Source organism: Macrobrachium rosenbergii, chromosome 41 (assembly GCF_040412425.1).
Source record: "Macrobrachium rosenbergii isolate ZJJX-2024 chromosome 41, ASM4041242v1, whole genome shotgun sequence".
NCBI lineage: Eukaryota > Metazoa > Arthropoda > Malacostraca > Decapoda > Palaemonidae > Macrobrachium > Macrobrachium rosenbergii.
The window spans coordinates 16,967,881-16,987,880 of record NC_089781.1 but is presented as its reverse complement, the minus strand read 5'-3'; the positions used below and the strand labels follow the sequence as shown (position 1 = coordinate 16,987,880).

General features: G+C 40.5%; 2 protein-coding genes across 8 annotated transcripts in view; one reads left to right on the top strand and one right to left on the bottom strand.

The window, feature by feature from the left end:
* LOC136826688 (uncharacterized) overlaps window positions 1-20,000 on the top strand; it is a 413,156-nt gene that overhangs the window by 220,149 nt on the left and 173,007 nt on the right. The gene's annotated exons all lie outside the window — the stretch shown is intronic.
* LOC136827039 (uncharacterized) overlaps window positions 15,988-20,000 on the bottom strand; it is a 6,862-nt gene continuing 2,849 nt past the window's right edge. The window contains exon 2 of the mRNA XM_067084787.1: window positions 15,988-16,350. Coding sequence (XP_066940888.1) covers window positions 15,988-16,350 — 363 coding nt within the window. The remainder of the gene's footprint in view (window positions 16,351-20,000) is intronic.

Here is a 20,000-nt window from a genome sequence, read left to right as displayed (position 1 = left end):
AACAGCAAGCTAGTAGTCGCTAAGTGGGAAATGGCTTTGTGCGGCTGTAGCCTTCGGCCCGTGAGGACCACCAGCAAGATACTAGTCCCTAAGTGGGAAATAGCTTAATGCAACTATAGCCTTCGGCCTGTGAGGACCAGCGGCCAGCTATTAGTCCCTTAGAGGACGACAGCTCTATACAGCTATAACCTTTTCCGGGGGACCAACAGCCAACTATTAGTCCCTTTGAGGACGATGGCTTTATACAGCTATAACCTTTCCGGAGACCAACAGCCAGCTATTAGTCCCTTAGAGGGGCGGCGGGCTCTATAAAGCTATAACCTGTTCCGGGGACCAACAGCCAGCTATTAGTCCCTTAGAGGGAGGCTCTATCCTCTAGACTATAACCTTTTCCGGGGACCAACAGCCAGCTATCAGTCCCTTAGAGGAGGACGGCTCTGTACAGCTATAACCTTTTCCGGGTGACCAACAGCCAGCTATTAGTCCCTTAGAGGAGGACGGCTCCATACAACTATAACCTTTTCCGGGGGACCAATGGCCAACTATTAGTCCCTTTGAGGACGATGGCTCTATACAGCTATAACCTTTCCGGGAGACCAACAGCCAGCGATTAGTCCCTTAGAGGACGACGGCTCTATACAGCTATAACCTGTTCCGGGGGACCAACAGCCAGCTATTAGTCCCTTAGGAGGACGGCTCTATCGGCTATAACCTTTTCCGGGGACCAACAGCCAGCTATCAGTCCCTTAGAAGAGGACGGCTCTGTACAGCTATAACCTTTTCCGGGGGACCAACAGCCAGCTATTAGTCCCTTAGAGGAGGACGGCTCTATCTGGCTATAACCTGTTCGAGGGACCAACAGCCAGCTATCAGTCCCTTAGAAGAAAGAGGAGGACGGCTCTGTACAGCTATAACCTTTTCCGGGGACCAACAGCCAGCGATTAGTCCCTTAGAGGGCAATGGCTCTATACAGCTATAACCTGTTCCGGGGGACCAACGGCCAACTATTAGTCCCTTAGAGGACGACGGCTCTATACAGCTATAACCTTTCCGGGAGACCAACAGCCAGCTATTAGTCCCTTAGAGGACGACGGCTCTATACAGCTATAACCTGTTCCGGGGGACCAACAGCCAGCTATAAGTCCCTTAGAGGAGGACGGCTCTATACGGCTATAACCTTTTCCGGGGGACCAACAGCCAGCTATCAGTCCCTTAGAGGAGGACGGCTCTGTACAGCTATAACCTTTTCCGGGGGGACCAACAGCCAGCTATTAGTCCCTTAGAGGAGGACGGCTCTATACAGCTATAACCTGTTCCGGGGACCAACAGCCAGCTATTAGTCCCTTAGAGGAGGACGGCTCTATCGGCTATAACCTTTTCCAGGGACCAACAGCCAGCTATTAGTCCCTTAGAGGAGGACGGCTCTATACAGCTATAACCTGTTCTGGGGACCAACAGCCAGCTATTAGTCCCTTAGAGGAGGACGGCTCTATACAGGCTATAACCTTTTCAGGGGACCAACAGCCAGCTATTAGTCCCTTAGGGAGGACGGCTCTATACAGCTATAACCTGTTCCGGGGACCAACAGCCAGCTATTAGTCCCTTAGAGGAGGACGGCTCTATACGGCTATAACCTTTTCTGGGGGACCAACAGCCAGCTATTAGTCCCTTAGAGGAGGACGGCTCTGTACAGCTATAACCTTTTCTGGTGGACCAACAGCCAGCTATTAGTCCCTTAGAGGAGGACGGCTCTATACAGCTATAACCTTTTCTGGGGGACCAACAGCCAGCTATTAGTCCCTTAGGAGGACGGCTCTATACAGCTATAACCTGTTCCAGGGGACCAACAGCCAGCTACAAGTCCCTTAGAGGAGGACGGCTCCATACAGCTATAACCTTTTCTGGGGGACCAACAGCCAGCTATTAGTCCCTTAGAGGAGGACGGCTCTATACAGCTATAACCTTTTCCGGGGACCAACAGCCAGCTATTAGTCCCTTAGAGGAGGAAGGCTCTATCGGCTATAACCTTTTCAGGGGACCAACAGCCAGCTATTAGTCCCTTAGGGAGGACGCTCTATACAGCTATAACCTGTTCTGGGGACCAACAGCCAGCTATTAGTCCCTTAGGAGGACGGCTCTATACGGCTATAACCTTTTCCGGGGACCAACAGCCAGCTATTAGTCCCTTAGAAGGACGGCTCTATACAGCTATAACCTGTTCCGGGGGACCAACAGCCAGCTATTAGTCCCTTAGAGGAGGACGGCTCTATACGGCTATAACCTTTTCCGGGGGACCAACAGCCAGCTATTAGTCCCTTAGAGGAGGACGGCTCTATACAGCTATAATCTGTTCCGGGGGACCAACAGCCAGCTATTAGTCCCTTAGAGGAGGACGGCTCTATACGGCTATAACCTTTTCCGGGGGACCAACAGCCAGCTATTAGTCCCTTAGAGGAGGACGGCTCTGTACAGCTATAACCTTTTCCGGGGGACCAACAGCCAGCTATTAGTCCCTTAGAGGACGACGGCTCTATACAGCTATAACCTTTTCCGGGGGACCAACAGCCAGCTATTAGTCCCTTAGAGGAGGACGGCTCCATACAGCTATAACCTTTTCCGGAGGACCAATGGCCAACTATTAGTCCCTTTGAGGACGATGGCTCTATACAGCTATAACCTTTCCGGGAGACCAACAGCCAGCGATTAGTCCCTTAGAGGACGACGGCTTTATACAGCTATAACCTGTTCCGGGGACCAACAGCCAGCTATTAGTCCCTTAGAGGAGGGCGGCTCTATCGGCTATAACCTTTTCGGGGGACCAACAGCCAGCTATTAGTCCCTTAGAGGAGGACGGCTCTATACAGCTATAACCTTTTCCGGGGGACCAACAGCCAGCTATTAGTCCCTTAGAGGAGGACGGCTCTATACGGCTATAACCTGTTCCGGGGGACCAACAGCCAGCTATTAGTCCCTTAGAGGAGGACGGCTCTATACAGCTATAACCTGTTCAGGGGACCAACAGCCAGCTATTAGTCCCTTAGGAGGACGGCTCTATACAGCTGTAACCTGTTCCGGGGGACCAACAGCCAGCTATTAGTCCCTTAGAGGAGGACGGCTCTATACGGCTATAACCTGTTCTGGGGGACCAACAGCCAGCTATTAGTCCCTTAGAGGAGGACGGCTCTATACAACTATAACCTGTTCCAGGGGACCAACAGCCAGCTATTAGTCCCTTAGAGGAGGACGGCTCTATACAGCTATAACCTGTTCCGGGGGACCAACAGCCAGCTATTAGTCCCTTAGAGGAGGACGGCTCTATACGGCTATAACCTTTTCCGGGGGACCAACAGCCAGCTATTAGTCCCTTAGAGGAGGACGGCTCTGTACAGCTATAACCTTTTCTGGTGGACCAACAGCCAGCTATTAGTCCCTTAGAGGAGGACGGCTCTATACAGCTATAACCTTTTCTGGGGGACCAACAGCTAGCTATTAGTCCCTTAGAGGAGGACGGCTCTATACAGCTATAACCTTTTCTGGGGGACCAACAGCCAGCTATAAGTCCCTTAGAGGAGGACGGCTCCATACAGCTATAACCTTTTCTGGGGGACCAATGGCCAACTATTAGTCCCTTTGAGGACGATGGCTCTATACAGCTATAACCTTTCCGGGAGACCAACAGCCAGCGATTAGTCCCTTAGAGGACGACGGCTCTATACAGCTATAACCTGTTCCGGGGGACCAACAGCCAGCTATTAGTCCCTTAGAGGAGGACGGCTCTATACGGCTATAACCTTTTCCGGGGACCAACAGCCAGCTATTAGTCCCTTAGGAGGACGGCTCTATACAGCTATAACCTTTTCGGGGACCAACAGCCAGCTATTAGTTCCTTAGAGGAGGACGGCTCTATCTGGCTATAACCTGTTCCAGGGGACCAACAGCCAGCTATTAGTCCCTTAGAGGAGGACAGCTCTATACAGCTATAACCTGTTCCGGGGACCAACAGCCAGCTATTAGTCCCTTAGAGGAGGACGGCTCTATACAGCTATAACCTGTTCGGGGACCAACAACCAGCTATTAGTCCCTTAGAGGAGGACGGCTCTATACGGCTATAACCTTTTCCGGGGACCAACAGCCAGCTATTAGTCCCTTAGGGAGGACGGCTCTATACAGCTATAATCTGATCCGGGGACCAACAGCCAGCTATTAGTCCCTTAGAGGAGGACGGCTCTATCTGGCTATAACCTTTTCGAGGACCAACAGCCAGCTATTAGTCCCTTAGGAGGACCTCTGTACAGCTATAACCTTTTCCGGGGACCAACAGCCAGCTATTAGTCCCTTAGAGGAGGACGGCTCTATACAGCTATAACCTTTTCCGGGGACCAACAGCCAGCTATTAGTCCCTTAGGGAGGACGGCTCCATACAGCTATAACCTTTTCCGGAGGACCAATGGCCAACTATTAGTCCCTTTGAGGGCGATGGCTCTATACAGCTATAACCTTTCGGGGACCAACAGCCAGCGATTAGTCCCTTAGAGGACAGACGGCTTTATACAGCTATAACCTGTTCCGGGGGACCAACAGCCAGCTATTAGTCCCTTAGAGGAGGACGGCTCTATACAGCTATAACCTTTTCCGGGGGACCAACAGCCAGCTATTAGTCCCTTAGAGGAGGACGGCTCTATACAGCTATAACCTTTTCCGGGGGACCAACAGCCAGCTATTAGTCCCTTAGAGGAGGACGGCTCTATACGGCTATAACCTGTTCCGGGGGACCAACAGCCAGCTATTAGTCCCTTAGAGGAGGACGGCTCTATACAGCTATAACCTGTTCAGGGGGACCAACAGCCAGCTATTAGTCCCTTAGAGGAGGACGGCTCTATATAGCTATAACCTGTTCCGGGGGACCAACAGCCAGCTATTAGTCCCTTAGAGGAGGACGGCTCTATACGGCTATAACCTTTTCCAGGGGACCAACAGCCAGCTATTAGTCCCTTAGAGGAGGACGGCTCTATACAACTATAACCTGTTCGGGGACCAACAGCCAGCTATTAGTCCCTTAGAGGAGGACGGCTCTATACAGCTATAACCTTTTCCGGGGGACCAACAGCCAGCTATTAGTCCCTTAGAGGAGGACGGCTCTGTACAGCTATAACCTTTTCCGGGGGACCAACAGCCAGCTATTAGTCCCTTAGAGGAGGACAGCTCTATACAGCTATAACCTTTTCCAGGGGACCAACAGCCAGCTATTAGTCCCTTAGAGGAGGACGGCTCCATACAGCTATAACCTTTTCTGGGGGACCAATGGCCAACTATTAGTCCCTTTGAGGACGACGGCTCTATACAGCTATAACCGTTTCCGGGGGACCAACAGCCAGCTAGTATTCCCTCTGAGGGCGACGTCTCGATGCCAGATTAAGGAGGGCAACCTGTAGACCTTGAAGATGGGATTTAAATATCGTACCTTACGACGATGAAAGATGCTAACAAAAATGGTCTTTTCTCCTTCAAGTTTAGCAATCAAAACTTGGCGTGTAGTGCCTGGCTCTCTTTTTAATGCACTTCTCTTTTTTTAGTATTTTTTTATAACCTCACGTTAGTATGAATTTCAACCAGTTCAAATGCTTGCCGAGAACACGACGTTTTTGTGGCGTTACCCTCTCTCTCTCTCTCTCTCTCTCTCTCTCTCTCTCTCTCTCTCTCTCTCTCTCTCTCTTTCAAATGAGGAAATGAATATATACTATATATATATATATATATATATATATATATATATATATATATATATATATATATATATATATATATATATATATATATATAATATATATGGAAATCACAGACATATTTGTATGTCATTATTCTCTCTCTCTCTCTCTCTCTCTCTCTCTCTCTCTCTCTCTCTCTCTCTCTCTCTCTCTCTCTCTCTCTCTCTCTCTCTCTCTCTCTCCCCTTCTTCTTCTTCTTCTTCTTCAGATGAGGAATATATATATACACACATATATATATGTATATATATAGATATTTATGGATATATACTGCTAACGGGAAATGTAATTATGAAAATATAACTCAGAAGCTGAATAGATGAACATGGCAACAAACAAAAAGTCATGTGTAGTGATTACATTTAGAAAGAGAGAGAGAGAGAGGAGGAGATGGTCTGGATAGTTACGGTGAAAGGGAAATGAAAAACTGCAACTAAGGGAAGAAAACCATGGAAGTGAGGAAAAGAGAATACTAAGTGAGGAGAGAAGCAGAAGATGAGAGCTAACAGTAATTGAGATGAGAATTGGAAGTTAAGGAAATGAAAAAGTAGATGTTAGGGAAAAACTGAAAAATTATGAGCAAAGAGGGGAGGAGAGATAAATAAAATGAAAAAGAAATATAGAGGAAAAGAGAAAAGAAGAGAAACTAAGGAGAATGAGGGACGGGAGAAAAAGAAGAGGAAGTAAGGAGAATGATGGAAAGGGGAAAAAGACGAGGAAGTAAGTAGAATGAGGGAAAAGAAAAAAGGAAGAGGAAGTAAGGAGAGTGAGGGAAAGGAGAAAAAGAAGATGAAGTAAGGAGAATAAGGGAAAGGAGAAAAAGAAGAGGAAGTAAGGAGAATGATGGAAAGGGGAAAAAGACGAGGAAGTAAGTAGAATGAGGAAAAGAAAAAGGAAGAGGAAGTAAGGAGAGTGAGGGAAGGGAGAAAAAGAAGATGAAGTAAGGAGAATAAGGGAAAGGAGAAAAAGAAGAGGAAGTAAGGAGAATGAGGGAAAGGCGAAGAAGAAGAGGAAGTAAGGAAAATGAGGGAAAGGAGAAAAGAAGAGGAAGTAAGGAGAATGAGGGAAAGGAAAAAAAGAAGAGGAAGTAAGGAGAATGAGGGAAAGGAGAAAAAGAAGAGGAAGTAAGGAGGATGAGGGAAAGGAGAAAAAGAAGAGGAAGTAAGGAGGATGAGGGAAAGGAGAAAAAGAAGATGAAGTAAGGAGAAGGAAGGAAAGGAGAGAAAGAAGAGGAAGTAAGGAGAATGAGGGAAAGGAGAAAAAGAAGAGGAAGTAAGGAGAGTGAGGGAAAGGATAAAAAGAAGAGGAAATAAGGAGAATGAGGGAAAGGAAAAAAAGAAGAGGAAGTAAGGAGAATGAGGGAAAGGAAAAAAAGAAGAGGAAGTAAGGAGAAGGAAGGAAAGGAGAGAAAGAAGAGGAAGTAAAGAGAATGAGGGAAAGGAGAACAAGAAGAGGAAGTAAGGAGAATGAGGGAAAGGAGAAAAAGAAGAGGAAGTAAGGAGAGCGAGGGAAAAGAAAAAAAGACGATGAAGTAAGAAAAATTGGCTATAAAGAAATAAATAATGATAATGATAGAGATAACTGATTGACGCTTCATAGAATTTCCCCAAAAAGAGACTTTGAGATACGATTCGAAAACCGAAAGGTTTTTTATTATAGAGTCATCAAGAACATCCCCTAACGTTTTCCAGGCTCACTCCTGCGAAAGGATATTGAGGGAGAAAGAGAAAGAGGGGAGGGAGTGAGGGGTTAGGGTGGTAGGGAGGGAGAGATGGAACTCTGAGCCCTAATGACCTTTTTGTAGACTAATTGAACTCCAAATAAGAAGTCTCCCCTTTGATATCGAAGTTCCTTCTTCTTTTTTCTTCTTTTTTTATTTGCTTCTTCTCCATTTCTGTCGTTTTGAACGTTCTTTTCTTTTCTTTACTTTTTCAGGATGTTGTTAATTTGTAATTTCTCTCTCTCTCTCTCTTTTGTCTCTCTCTCTCTCTCTCTCATACACATATAATTCTCTCTCTCTCTCTCTCTCTCATACACATATAATTCTCTCTCTCTCTCTCTCACACATAATTCTCTCTCTCTCTCTCTCTCTCTCTCTCTCTCTCTCTCTCTCATATATAGTTCTCTCTCTCTCTCTCTCTCTCTCTCTCTCTCTCTCTCTCTCTCTCTCTCTCTCTCTCTCTCTCTCTCTCGAACAAATAGACGTCTACAGGGATTGTATAGGGCCTAATATAATCACGGTAGTCTTAAAATTGAGAGGAAATATTCCCACACTTAAATATATGAATATAGATGTGCATATTCATTAGTTAAACGTATGTAAAAGCTTTATGCACTATTATGTAATTAAAATTTTGTCAGAATTCATAGCACAGTAAATGGAATTGAAGGGGAATATGTAAATGGTCGTTTGCGACAAAAAATAAACAAAAATATAAATTTAGCCGATAATGTATTCTTGCTATCGATGACAGATATGCAGATGCCTAGGTGATATGACTCAGCTCCATAGGGGAGTTAGTGCCGTCTGTGCACCTCATGTGGTGCACTGTAAGCATTACTTATGTTCTTTGCAGCGTCTCTTCAGCCCCGAGCTTGTTTTTACTAATGTAAAATGTTTTTTGTTATATTTCTTCGGTTATTTAGTCCAGCACCTTGTAATAGCACTACACCAAAACTCAGAAGTGGTAGAACAGAGTTCAAGGCCAGCTCATCTTTAGTTAGATTTCACTGGCAACACGACCTTACCCACTCTGTGAGGTAGGGATTGCGGTTTTGGTAAAGTCCCATAGGTCTACTGCGAAAATGCAATTCATTTACTACCCTAACTCAATTCTCCTTATATTATGATAATTTACGTATTTTTTTCTACTTGTATATTAATTTGTTAATTTATTTTTTCTTTTTAATAAGTGATCTCTTCTTTCTATATTTCCCATTACCTTCTGTTACTCCTTTCTAATGAACACCATAATATTCTTTGGAAGCTTGAATTTCAAGTCAGTGACCTCTTTGGGCTTGTTCCTTATGAATGTGGTTCATCCCTGAATAATAATAATAATAATAATAATAATAATAATAATAATAATAATAATAATAATAATAATAATAATAATAATAATAGTCTATAGCCAATGCCTGGTTCCTCCTGGTCCTAGCCTGGGCGGAGAGAGGGGTCTTGAGCGCTGATCATAATTATATATATATATATATATATATATATATATATATATATATATATATATATATATATATATATATATATATGTGTGTGTGTGTGTGTATATAATATATATATATATATATATATATATATATATATATATATATATATATATATATATATATATATATATATATATATATATATATATATATATATATTATATATACATAAATATATATATATACACATATATATATATAAATATATATATATATATATATATATATATATATATATATATATATGTATATATATGAATATATATATGTATATATATGACCTGTCCCGTACCTGTGCTGCTAGGGAGCGACTTTTAAACCCTGAAAAAAATCTAATATTAAAATATTCCAGTTATTGATAATTTTTACATCTTATGTACTGATTACGATTAATAATAATAATTTGTATGCCTGTCAAGACTTTCAGGTGTACGCCATCGTCGCGTTTGTTACTTGAGTTACTGCTACAGTTCTTGAATGTGTCTCCTCCAAATTTGATGGAATTTTACTTATTTATTTTATACTCTTTATTTTTTCTCTCTCATCACCGTTCTTTCATCAGATCTTCAGACAGGTCATCAATCACCTTAGACTGCCTTTTTCCCCATATTCTCGATTTCTTGCCTTCCCCCCCTCTCTCTCTCTCTCTCTCTCTCTCTCTCTCTCTCTCTCTCTCTCTCTCTCTCTCTCTCTCTCATATCCCTTCCTTTGGTCTGACACCAATCACAGCAAGGCCAGATCTTGGTACACACACAAACACGCGCCCTCTCTCTCTCTCTCTCTCTCTCTCTCTCTCTCTCTCTCTCTCTCTCTCTCTCTCTCTCTCTCTCTCATCCTGTCCTTTGGTGTGACACCAATCACAGCAAGGCTAGATCTTGGTACACACAAAAACACGCACTCTCTCTCTCTCTCTCTCTCTCTCTCTCTCTCTCTCTCTCTCTCTCTCTCTCTCTCTCTCTCATCCTGTGGTCTGACACCAGTCAAAGGAGGGCCAGATCTTGGCACTCTCTCTCTCTCTCTCTCTCTCTCTCTCTCTCTCTCTCTCTCTCTCTCTCTCTCTCTCTCTCTCTCTCTCTCATCCTGTCTGACACCAGTCAAAGGAGGGCCAGATCTTGGCACTCTCTCTCTCTCTCTCTCTCTCTCATCCTCTCTCTCTCTCTCATCCTGTGGTCTGACACCAGTCAAAGGAGGGCCAGATCTTGGCACTCTCTCTCTCTCTCTCTCTCTCTCTCTCTCTCTCTCTCTCTCTCTCTCTCTCTCTCTCTCTCTCTCTCATCCTGTGGTCTGACACCAGTCAAAGGAGGGCCAGATCTTGGCACTCTCTCTCTCTCTCTCTCTCTCTCTCTCTCTCTCACATCCCTTCCTTTGATCTGACACCAGTCAGAGCAAGGCCAGATCTCGGTACACCTGTCGCCACTGGCAAAATTTCCCATCTTTTTTTTTTTTTTTTTTTGTAACTTTCGTTCCAAGACATCAACGTTTCCGCCCCCGCTTGAACAAGCATATTTAGAAAAATCAAACTCACCCGTAAGATTCTATCCTCTTAATAACCTGGTTTACGATACCTTTGAAGCCAGGGCCTAAAAGGAGCTTTTGGCCGTTTTCCTCCGGTTGTTCGCTGAATGGCTGCGTTAAGTAGTCGTCATCTATTGGTAAAAACTTCCCCTAACCGGCGTCCTCTATTGGCACCTGGCGTGCATAAACAGTTTATGCCAGAAGGCACTAGTACACTGATTTTTATTTGTCCTTGCGCAAGTTTACATTGCACAAATGCCTAATTACCCTTATCAGACATAATAATCAACTTTTGATAATCTTAAGAGAGAGAGACCAGAGAAAGAGAGAAGATCTTGAGAGACTCTTCTCTCTCTCTCTGCTCTTCTCAACTTAATTACCTATATCAGACCTATAATAATCAACTTTGATAATCTTGAGAGAGAGAGAGACAGAAATTAAGGTTACTGCCTGTCGCCATTCTCAGCTTAATTACCTATATCAGACCTATAATAATCAACTTTGATAATCTTGAGAGAGAGAGATCAGAGAGAGAGAGAGAACAAGAAATTAAGGTTAAACTCACCCGTAATTCTCAAGCTTAATTACCTATATCAGACCTATAATAATCAACTTTTGATAATCTTGAGAGAGAGACTGAATGGCTGCGTTAAGAGAGAGTCATCTAAGGTAAAACTTCCCTAACTGGCGTCTTCTCACCTGGCGTGCATAAACCTATATCAGACCTATAATAATCAATTTTGATAATCTTGAGAAATGAGAGATCAGACATAATAATCAACTTTTGATAATCTTAAGAGAGAGAGAGAGAGAGAGAGAAATTAAGGTTACTGCGAATTCTCAACTTAATTACCTATATCAGACCTATAATAATCAACTTTGATAATCTTGAGAGAGAGAGAGAGAGAGAGAGAGACAGACAGACAGAAATTAAGGTTACTGCGAATTCTCAGCTTAATTACCTATATCAGACCTATAATAATCAACTTTGATAATCTTAAAGAGAGAGAGAGAGAGAGAGAGAGAGAGAGAGAGAGAGATTAAGGTTACTGCGAATTCTCAGCTTAATTACCTATATCAGACCTATAATAATCAACTTTGATAATCTTGACAGAGAGAGAGTGAGAGAGAAATTAAGGTTACTGCGAATTCTCAGCTTAATTACCTATATCAGACCTATAATAATCAACTTTGATAATCTTAAAAGAGAGAGAGAGAGAGAGAGAGAGAGAGAAGAGAGAGAGAGAGAGAGAAATTAAGGTTACTGCGAATTCATAGCTTAATTACCTATATCAGACCTACTGTATAATAATCAACTTTGATAATCTTAAGAGAGAGAGAGAGAGAGAAATTAAGGTTACTGCGAATTCTCAGCTTAATTACCCATATCAGACCTATAATAATCAACCTGCTGAAGTAACAACCTTTGCTAATCCTGAGGAGAGAGAGAGAGAGAGAGAGAGAGAGAGAGAGAGAGAGAGAGAGAGAGAGAGAGAGAGAAGGGAAATTATGGTCACTGCGAATTCACAAGGGTTTTTAACTGTTAAGCGATAATCATAAATTTCCATATAGTTTTTTGCTATTAGTGAAGTCGCTGTTATTAACCTGTAATTTAATTTATAACCTGTACAATACATGGAATACTCCGACATATTCAATTATTATTATCAGAAGATGAACCGTATTATGGAAAAAGCCCACCACAGGGGCCATTGACTTAAAATTCAGTCTTCCAAAGAATATTAAGATTTCCATTTGAAAAAAGTAACAGAAGGTAATGGGAAATACAGAAAGAACAGATCACTTATTATAAAATGAAAAATAAATTAATAAATAATAAATTGAAAAATTAAAAAATAAATAAATAAGTAGATTGAAACGGAAACCTAAAACGAAGCAAAAATTAATATATAAATAAAAAGGTTGAAATGAAAATAAGCCAAGACGAAGCGAAAAAATTCAATTCATCGCTGGGTATCTTCGAAAACACAAGCAATTCTTCAACCGTTTAATCAGTTTGACATACAATTTCTGCAGCGTCGTCTCTCGGGGGTTTTGCCCCCACGAAATTTTGCAGTTGCGTCAGCAGTCGAGCCGTGGAGGAAGGGAGGAGACGCGGTTTTAATGCTGATGATGCTGAGATGGAAGAGAAAGGTCAGGAATAAATCAGGAATGAAAACAAGAAGAAGAAGAAGAGAAAGCAAAAATGTGACAAAAGATGGATATATCGGTGATGCCGATGATCAGGACTAAGATGGAGGAGGAGGAGGAAGAGGAGGATTGAAAGAGAAAACAAAAATGTGACAAAAGATGAACAATACGGTGATGTTGATGATTAGGACTCAGAAGAAGAAGAAGAAGAAGAAGAAGGAAGATTATGAGGGAAAACAAAAATTTTACAAAAGATAGATTAAACGATGATGTTGATGATCATGACTAAGAAGAAAAAGAAGTAGAAGGGGGAGAAGGAAGATTATGAGAGAAAACAAAAAATATGACAAAAGGTAGATTAAACGGTGATGCTGATGATCAGGATTAAGAGGAAGAAGAAGATGAAGAAGAATAAGAAGAGGAGGAGGAGAAAGAATCAAGCAATACCATTCCAATCAATCATATGCAAATGCGAAGTATAAAAAAAAACTGACATGTTAAAAATTTCGTGGATTCGTCTCACCCGATGACAAGAATTCCGTAAAAAAGAAAAAATAATAAAAAATGAAAATCTTAGCGCTCGCCATCTCGGATCTTTCCAACAGCCCTCTTGCATACATCATTTTACCAGACACCTTTTTGTCTCTTAGCAGCGTCGCCTCTCTCTCTCTCTCTCTCTCTCTCTCTCTCTCTCTCTCTCTCTCTCTCTCTCTCTCTCTCAATTAGTACCTCTAATTCACATCGCATAATTCCTATTCTCTCTCTCTCTCTCTCTCTCTCTCTCTCTCTCTCTCTCTCTCTCTCTCTCTCTCTCTCTCTCTCAATTAGTACTTCTAATTCACATTATATAATTCCTATCCCCCTCTCTCTCTCTCTCTCTCTCTCTCTCTCTCTCTCTCTCTCTCTCTCTCTCTCTCTCTCTCTCTCTCTCTCAGTTAGTACTTCTAATTCACATTATATAATTCCTATCTCTCTCTCTCTCTCTCTCTCTCTCTCTCTCTCTCTCTCTCTCTCTCTAGTTAACTACTTCTAATTCACATTATATAAACGCTCCTTTCTCTCTCTCTAGTCTCTCTCTCTCTCTTCTCTCTCTGTGTTTGGTTATTGTACTTCTAATTCACATTATATAATTCCTATCTTTCTCTCTCTCTCTCTCTTTTCTCTCTCTGTTGAGATAGCTTTGTCTCTCTCCGTCTCTCTCTCTCTGGACCTCTCTCTAATGCAGATAATAATTCCTATTTCTTCAGTCGTTACTTTAGAAGTCCAGTTTGCTGGCGTTGGTCCAAATAGATTACAAAAAATAAGGTAAATTTTCTTCCTAAACATCGTCTGCTTAGTCACGTATTTTAATTTTTCCCCTAAGCGACCTTAACTGAGATATTCTTTATTTTTTTTGCCTAAGCATCCTTACTCTGAACGCTTACTTTTCTCCTAAGCACGTTTAGTTTACGTAGGCGAATATTTTCCCGGTGTCTGGCATTGGCTTGGATGAGCGTATTCTCGTGTTTGGCATTCATTGCTCCTTCTAATTTCGTTCCATCGTTTCCTGTTCAGCAAATTCTCTTTTCTTTTATTTTCCTACAATTTCCCCCCCTTTATTTTCTGTAAAAAAACTTTTGAGATAGCTTTGTCTCTCCGTCCCGCTTTTTCTGTCCGCCCTCCCAGATTTTAACAAATTCTACTTTTTTGATTCTAGAGGGCTCTCCCCTTTTATTTGATCAAGTCCAACCTCCAGTCATCAAAAATTCTGTTTGCATATTCTCTGGCCTCAATCCCCCTTTTATTTCCCTACAAGTCCTAAAAGTTGGCCATAATTTTCGTACATCTGGCAACGATATAGGAGATTCTCTCCACCGGCCCGTGGTTAAAGTTTCTCCCCCCCACCGTTTATCCTACAAATTATACCGAGACCATTCCGAAAGATAGATCTATTTTAGGTGGCCTTAATTATACGCTGTATTTTCCTAGAAATTCGATTTTTGCCGAAGAAACTACCGCATTTTTTTACTTATTTTTATTTACATACAAATTCTGTTTTTATTTCCCCTTTTCCCCCTTTCATTTCCCCTACAACCCTCCTTTTTTTTCCTAAAATTCTGTTCTCCTCATTTATTTCCCTACAAATTTCCCCCCACCTTTTATTTTCCATACAAATTCTGATTCTCTCCCCCCTTTTATTTCCCCTATTTCCTCCCTACCTTTAAAAATCCCCCTTTGTTCATTTCCATTTATTTCCCTAAAGTCCCCCTCACCTTTATTTTCCCCTGCAGATTCTCTTGATTCTTATTTCATTTCCCTACAAGTCCTCCCCACCTTTATTTTCTCCCTTCTGTTTTCCTACAAATTCTTTTCTCCTATTGTTTCCCCCAGATTCTACAAGTCCTCCTTCCTTTTATTTTCCTACAAATTCTGTTTTTTTATATTCTTTCCCCCCGTTTTATTTCCCTACAAGTCCTCCCTCCCACCTTTATTTTCCTACAAATTCTGTTTTTTGTATTCCTACAGATTCTCTCCCCCCTTTTATTTCCCTACAAGTCCTCCCTCCCACCTTTATTTTCCTACAAATTCTGTTTTTGTATTCTTTTGTTTATTTTCCTACAAATTCTGTTCCTACAGATTCTCTCCCCCCTTTTATTTCCCTACAAGTCCTCCCCCCACCTTTATTTTCCTACAAATTCTGTTTTTTATATTCCTACAGATTCTCTCCCCCCTTTTATTTCCCTACAAGTCCTCCCCCACCTTTATTTTCCTATAAATTCTGTCTTTTGTGTTCCTACAGATTCTTTCCCCCCTTTTATTTCCCTACAAATTCTCCTTTCTTGTGTCTCTACTCTCTCCTTATCTTTTAACTTTTTCTGTTTGTCTTACGTCTCTTCGCTTTTCTTGCCATTCTTCTTCTCCGTTTACGTCCACCATTCTCTTGCCAACCCACCATTCCTTCCTCATTTATTATTTTATTTTCTTCCTATTATTACTTTCCTCCTGGACTGCTATACTTCCTTCCTTCTTCTACCACTATATATCTTTTTCTCCTCTTATTATCAGTCTTACTTTCTCCTACCATTATCTTCCTACACTTCTTCTCCCTCATAGTGATCCTCCTCCTCCTCCTCCTGCTCCTTCTGGTATACATCGACTCATAAAAAGCAAGTTCATAATATTCTTGAATTCATTACAACTTTCTTCCCACCCCCTCCCCCTCCTTCTTCATCCTCGAAAATGGTCGGTGGTCCTGTCTCCTCGTTCGCTCCCTCTTCTTCTCCTTCTTCTTCTTCTTCTTAATAGATAACTCTGTTTTTTTCGTCTTCTTCTTCTTCTTCTTCTTCTTCTTCTAGATAACTCTGTTTTCTTCTTCTTCTTCTTCTTCTTCTTCTTCTTCTTCTTCTTCTTCTTCTTCATAAGAGATAACTCTGTTTTCTTCTTCTTCTTCTTCTTCGTAATAGATAACTCTGTTTTCTTCTTCTTCTTCTTCTTCTTCTTCTTCTTCTTCTTCTTCTTCTTCTTCTTCTTCTTCGTCGTCGTCGTCGTCGTCGTCGTCGTAACGTCGTTTTCGTCGTCGTCTTCTTCTAACTCTTTTTCCTTTCTTCTTCTTCTTCTTCTTCTTCTTCTTCTTCTTCTTCTTCTTCTTCTTCTTCTTCTTCTTCTTCTTCGTAATAGATAACTGTTTTCTTCTTCTTCTTCTTCTCTTAATAAACTAATGAATATTTCTCCCGCGTTTACCTGAAGGAATCAAAAAGTAGAGAAGTTTTAGCTTATGCTCGTCAAAATATTGTGCATATGTTTGTGATAGGTGTGAGTGGTCTTCTCACACGCTCATCTTTTGTTTCTAAGTTTTTTCTTTGTCTGTGTGTTGTTGTTTAATCCGTTCAGTAATGAAGTGGCTTTTTTTTATTTTTTATTCTATTTTTTCTCTCTGTTTGTTGTCTGTCTTTCTTAAAAGACTCAAAGTTATATTTTTCTTTGTGAAAATGGTGCTATCAACTCCGTTCTTTGATAATTAGAGGCATCTCGTATCACATTTGTGAGTACGTATGTGTATATATATGTTATATTTATGTGTATGTATTTATATATATACATATATGTATATAAGTATATAAATATATATATATATATATATATATATATATATATATATATATATATATATATATATATATGTGTGTAAATGGATGTATGTATGCATGTGTGTGTATGTGTATGTTCCACACACACTCTGAAACGCATTGAGCAATTGCAACTAAATTTGGTATACATATGACTTAGTATCTCGAAAAGAACACTGTGGGGGTAAGACATCACTAGCACCAAAGGGTACCAGAGGGGATGGGGGTGCAAGGGCGTCCCTGAAACGGGACTGGTTATTCCCGTAGACTCACTAACTTTACGAATTTATCATATCTAATGTCGATATACATTTGACTTACTGTCTGGAAAAGAATACTGTGGGGTTAAGACATGAGGGTGAGGGTTGGGAAGGGGCTGACAGAGATAGAATGAGAGGGAGAGGAAGTGAGAGAGAGAGAGAGAGAGAGAGTAGAGGGGGTGTTAGGGAGAATAAAGAGGGAAAGAGACGGGGATGGTTGGAGAGAAAGAGTGAGAGAGAGAGAGATAGAGTTTATCGGTTATCATTCAGGATTTTCCCAGCAGCGCCGGGTTGTTTTATATATTATATATATTATATATATATATATATATATATATATAATATATATATATATATATATATATATATATATATATATATATATATCATATATTATCATCATTTCGACATTTTGTTCACTTATCCATTAAGGACAGTGCGCTCACATACATGCTTGCTGAATCATGTGCGCACACGCACGCAAAAGACTATACGCTCTGAAAATTAGGCCAAAAAACTTAACTGAAATTCTATCCAAGGAAAATGTTATTTGCTTTGGTATGTGACGATGTTGACTACTTCACCCCTCCCCCTCTCTCTCTCTCTCTCTCTCTCTCTCTCTCTCTCTCTCTCTCTCTCTCTCTCTCTCTCTCTCCCTAGGGGTTACATCCGGTGGGTCTCCAAACTTAAGCACACACACGCAAACATACGCGCGCGCGTTAATCAAGTGATGATCTGATAACTACGGGATTAAATGAAACAGATGGATAATGTGTATCCGACTGAGGGTATCATCCGTGACTCCCACTTAGTTGAAAATGAGCACAAGTGCGCCTAAGCAGAAGCTTAGTGTGTGTGTGTGTGTGTAGTGGTGGTTTAGTTGTAGTTATAGCTGTAGTAGTCTGTAACGGTGCATGACCAAAAAGAAATTGTGGAGCTATTTTTTATATATACGTTTGGTGGAGTTATGCAGTTTTATGAGGGAAAGACTTCTCTCTCTCTCTCTCTCTCTCTCTCTCTCTCTCTCTCTCTCTCTCTCTCTCTCTCTCTCTCTCTCTCCCTGTGAGGTTGGAACTTTTTGTTGTACCTCTAATCAGTCATTATTATTATTATTATTATTATTATTATTATTATTATTATTATTATTATTATTATTATTACTGAAAAGATAAACCCTGTTCACATGGAACAAGCCCAAAACAGGAGCCATTGACTTGAAATTCAAGCGTCCAAAGAATATAGTTATTATTATTAAAAATAAAAAGATTATTATTATTATTATTATTATTATTATTATTATTATTATTATTATTATTATTATTATTATTATTATTATTGTCCAGGAAATGAACCCTATTCACATGGAACAAGCCAACCACAGGGGCCATTGGCTTGAAATTCAAGCCTCCAAAGATTATTATTATTATTATTATTATTATTATTATTATTATTATTATTATTATTATTATTATTATTATTATTATTATTATTATTGATGAAGGTATTCAATGACGAGTTCGGGTACCGAAAAATTTGTGGGTTCTCAGACAGGCTAATCCCACACATCCGGTCAGGAAGGTGTCAGTGATAGTTACTGAGCTATTTTTGTTTTGTATTTTCTCTAGAAGAAAAATAAAGAATACTTGTTTGTTTGTCTTCTTAACTTTCTTGTTCATAAATTCCGTCTTTTGCGTTTTGACTTCCAGATTGATAGCGAATGAATGATTGTGACGGTTGTATGTATGTGCGTGTGTATGTGAGAGAGAGAGAGAGAGAGAGTGAGAGAGAGAGAGAGCATGGGTGTGTGTGTTTAGGTGAGGGAGAGAGACTGTGTGTGTGTGTGTGTGTCGGAGAGAGAGAAAGAGAGAGAGAGAGAATATGTGTGTATCTGTGTATGAGGTGATGTGTGTGTTTGTGATAAAGAGAGTGTGTATTTGCACGCCCGTGTGTATGTGTCTGTGTGTGTGTGTTTGAGAGAGAGTAAGAGAGAGAGAGAGAGAGAGAGAGAGAGAGAGAAAACAAGCAAACTTGATTACCTGTCGTATAATTATGCAAAACATTCTTTCCAGTGATAACCGTAATAATTGTGTTTCTTCGTCAGAGCTTTGCCCAAATGGTCTCCTGGTGAGTTGACCTATAGTGCAACATATAGGATAACCTATATGGTTACCCTGCTGGTCTCCCGGTAGGCCAGGGTAACCTATCAAGTTATGTAGGGTAACCTTTCCAATGCCTGAAATTCCCTGTTGCCTTCAAATCTCTATAATCTGTTGTTCCACTTTCAGTATGAATATGCAAAGCGTCTTTGTTCGTGTTTGGCAAATGTTCTGTAGAAATGTATCTAGAGAACTTTATGGCATAACATTTACAATTTGTTTTATAAAAGATACACAACTAACTTCACCATTCTCGCGCATATGTACATGTATATATGTGTGTGTGTTTGTGTGTAATTTATATTTATATTTATATATGTATATTTATTTCATATATATTTATATATATACAAATATATATGTATATATTAATTTATATTTGTATTTATATATGTATATTTATTTTATATGTATCTATGTATATATATACAAATATATATGTATATATGTATATATACATACATACATAAAAGGCTGTGCTAAAACAGAAAAAAGGAATATTAATCATTTCTTAAAATTAACGCCCTCTGAAGCCGAATTCCTAATTGGAATATGCGTACACCGAAAGTAAAATCATGCACTTGACCTCTAACAAATACCTCATGAATTTAAATTGTACTTTGAAAATTGAAAAACAATTACCAACGATTTTACTAAATCACCAAAACAACAATGAAACTTCTCAGACGCCTTTTAGGAGACTGGCGATATCAACAGAGTGCTACAGTAACGTACATCTCTTTCAGTGTGAGCTTATAAATTATAGCTTATACGGAACAGTAACAAAAAGACGTTTCGATCATAAATCCTCCACATTGACAG